This window comes from Mus pahari, chromosome 21 (genome assembly GCF_900095145.1).
Source record: "Mus pahari chromosome 21, PAHARI_EIJ_v1.1, whole genome shotgun sequence".
Taxonomy (NCBI): domain Eukaryota; kingdom Metazoa; phylum Chordata; class Mammalia; order Rodentia; family Muridae; genus Mus; species Mus pahari.
In genome coordinates this window covers 23,647,291-23,650,874 of record NC_034610.1, presented here as the reverse complement: position 1 = coordinate 23,650,874, position 3,584 = coordinate 23,647,291, and the positions used below count along the sequence as shown (strand labels likewise).

Genomic DNA, 3,584 nt, shown 5'->3' with positions numbered 1-3,584 from the left:
GAGAGAGAGAGAGAGAGAGAGAGAGAGAGAGAGAGAGAGAGAGAGAGAGAGAGAGAAAGCACTTTACAGGACGTAGTAATAAATACCGGAGACTCATTGGGAGCCAGGAGTAATGGAAGTGAGTAGAGTAAAGGTGATTTCAAGTCTGGCTCACAGACTAATGTGACACACAGTTGGGAGGAAGGTACCATGGAGTAGGGAAGAGAAACTCCAATGTCTGTGGCTTCAAGTGCTAGTGGGACAGCCAAGCTCAAAAGGAATGATGAGGCAGAGCTTCAGAGGGAACCCAGCAGGCTAGGAGGACAGGGACTTCAGCCCTGCCTGAGCTTCATCAAGGTCCCACTCTCCTCTGATGTCCCAGGTTGTCTACACAGAGCGATATGAAAACAGACAGGAGCAGGACTCATCCATCAACCTGATCCGCTGCTCCTACCTGGGCAGCGGGGACAGCAGCCAAGTCACTTCTGAGGAACAGATTCCCTACACAGTGTCTTCCACATCACAGAGAAATATAGGGCAGAACTACGAGGACATGGAGAAAGCCTGGCTATCCAACAGCCCCCCAAGAAACAGTCCACTACCACCGCCCGAAAACTCAGAAAGCTTAGCACAGAGCAGATCCAGATCCATTATCATGCCTTACTCAGATACGAGTGTGCAGGGCAACACCCACACCATCATTCTGGACTTTTCCATGGTGCACTATGTGGATAATCGGGCTTTGGTTATACTAAGGCAGGTAAGTACCAAGGAGGCCTGGCTCTAGGCTCTGACTCCTCCTACAGCTCACACTAACACCCCCATGCCAGTGTGGGTCTCTGCATCCTGAGATTGCTCAGTCACTAGAGATGGGGACACTGCAGGTGGTTTAGAATCAATCAGAATGAGAAGGAAATAAACCAGGTCTGATTTGTTGAACTAGAGCAGTTAGTTCCCTAGTCCTGAGTCATTCATCATTTCTCAAGAAATTGGGGACGGAGGAGTTGCTTCTTAACACCACAGAGGCAGTGTCTGTGTCCCGCCCACTGTGGAACTCCCAGGACAGCTACAGACCTTTGCAGTGACCAAGCTCTACAGAAAACAAAACGGTCACCAAGATTTCTCCCAGTAGTCAGCTGCTGTGTTCCAGGCAGTGCTCAGCCTGGAAGTTAAAAGACACTTCAAATCTGACCCTGCAGATCTGTCAGGCTCCGGCAGGGTCTCCCCTCCCCCAAGTCACTTCTTTGTTACTGTTCCCTCAGAAGTCTCTGCTTCTGCTGCAGAGTGGACAGCAGAGCGCATGGTTACTGAGCTGGCTTTGCTGTTTAATGCCTGTCCTCTCAGACACGCCCCAGTTCCACCCCTGTTCATGATGGCCCAGTTTAAACATGTGGGACACTCCCTCCCAGCTCTCAGAGACCTGCCCCGCTCCTTTGATGGTCATGTCCTCTTCTGACTTGGATCCTGTTTTATGAAGCCTTCACACTCCTGAAGAAGTAGGCTTTTCTTAAGGGCATCTGGCTCTTTTTTTTTCTGGTCTGGAACTTACTATGTAGACACAGCAGGCTGGCTTGGAACTCACAGAGATCCGCCTGCCTCAATCTTCCAAGTGCTGGGATTAGTGTGTGCCCCACAGTGCCTGCTCACACCAGCAGTTTAGATTCAGATGTATTTGATGCTGTTTCCTCTGGGAACTTTTCTCTCAGGCTGTTGGGCTGGGCTGCATTGCCACCTTCTAGTCTTGTACTATAGTAACTTTAGAGTTGCTCAACCCACATTCTCAAACGCTTCCTGCAGGACCATGCTGAGCACACACACCTTTGCCTTCAGTTCTCCCAGCAGCCCCAAGAACAGCCCCTGTGTTGAAGACTTGGTGCTTCAGAACATCTGGCATCTGTCTTTTCCTGGCTCTTCCCACCTGCTCTGTAGAACAGTGCCCAGCACCCATCTCTTGCCTCCCATTCTTACAGAGACACCTTGAATTCTGGTACCTACACTTGGTCTGCACAGATGGCTTTCTGATGGAGGCAAACCAGGATCCTTTGCCTTACAGCTGTGAGACTCATGGTCTGCATCTATGTCCTAAAGGTCCAGGCTTCCTCATTCTTCTGTAATGGTTCTGTATACTCCTTTTGGAGGAAATTATTTTATTCCACTTACCCTAAAATAATAAACATGGGACTGGAGAGATGGCTCAGCAGTTTTCAGCACTGGTGGCTTCTCTTATAGAGGACCCAGCTCACACCTGTCTATAACTCCAGGGGATTTTATACCCTCTCTAGCCTTTATGGGTACCAGGTACACACTACAGATACACAGACTCACACACATGTATATGAGTAAATATACAACTTTTTAGGAAGGAGGATAGCTCTTTGTATCCACTCTCTAGAATATTCCCAAGAGTATCATTGCCCATCTACCCTGAGGTTCCTCATACAGACACTCTCATTGTAGGAAGAGTCTCCCAGCTTAGAATTGTGAGCAGCCTTCCCTGTCACTCCCCACTCACCGTGAGATGCCCTGCTTGGTTTCTGTGTCCCCAGCCCCAGTACTCGGAAGCAGGAAGAACACCCAGCAGTGAACACCTGATGAGGAGTCAGACCCCCACTAGTTGGTGGTTGTTTCTGGCATTCGTGCAGCTCTCTGACTCCTCCCTCCCCCCTCTCTCCCTGCAGATGTGCAATGCTTTCTACAATGCCAACATTTTGGTCCTCATTTCAGGGTGTCACAGTGAGTTGCCCTTTACCCTGTGAGTGAGTGTGTGTCTTGTATCCCAGGGCTCTACTCTCTGGCGCTGACACCTGTGTGTTTGGGTTTGGTCTGTAGCCTCTGTGGTCAAGTCGTTTGAGAAGAATGATTTCTTTGATGAAGGCATCACGAAGGCCCAGCTCTTCCTCAGTCTCCACGACGCCGTGCTGTTTGCCTTGTCCAGGAAGTTCTCTGAGCCCTCAGACTTAAGTATGGATGAGACCGAGACAGTGATACAGGAGACCTACTCAGAGTCCGACAAGGTTGGATAATGTGGACCCTCAGGGCTTGGGGAGAGGTAGGGAGAGGGGAGCATCTGATCTGCAGATGAAGGATGTCCAAGAAAGGCTGGGCTGCACCTCTGCCTGAATCTGAGCTGCTAAGCGTGCTCTGGGATCGGCTGGTAAACAGCAGAGACCCGAGCGTTCAAGGGTCCCCCTATGCTACAGCGTCTGGGTGTCCCATCCAGAACCCATCCCCGACCAGCAGATGCCTCAGGCACCCGTCCTGTGGTTAGTGTCACACACACCAGTTGCTAGGCATATGAAATCCTCCCCTAGACAGACTTTAGAGCATCCAAAACCACCTCTGGAGTGAGTCCTAAGTCTGATGAGCTGGAGGACGCATCTGCCCTCCCAGGCCTTTGGCTATTATTTACACTTTAAAGAAGGGGCTGTTGAGATGGCTCAGTAGGTAAGAGAACCCGACTGCTCTTCCAAAGGTCCGGAGTTCAAATCCCAGCAACCACATGGTGGCTCATAACCATCCGTAACAAGATCTGACGCCCTCTTCTGGAGTGTCTGAAGACAGCTACAGTGTACTTACATATAATAAATAAATAAATCTTTAAAAAA

At 50.0% G+C, this 3,584-nt stretch overlaps 1 protein-coding gene across 1 annotated transcript in view; it reads left to right on the top strand.

Moving 5' to 3' along the window:
* Slc26a8 (solute carrier family 26 member 8) overlaps positions 1-3,584 on the top strand; it is a 54,794-nt gene that overhangs the window by 45,720 nt on the left and 5,490 nt on the right. The window contains exons 17-19 of the mRNA XM_021221759.1: positions 362-739; positions 2,658-2,712; positions 2,809-2,993. Of these exons, the coding sequence (XP_021077418.1) occupies positions 362-739; positions 2,658-2,712; positions 2,809-2,993 (618 nt within the window). The remainder of the gene's footprint in view (positions 1-361; positions 740-2,657; positions 2,713-2,808; positions 2,994-3,584) is intronic.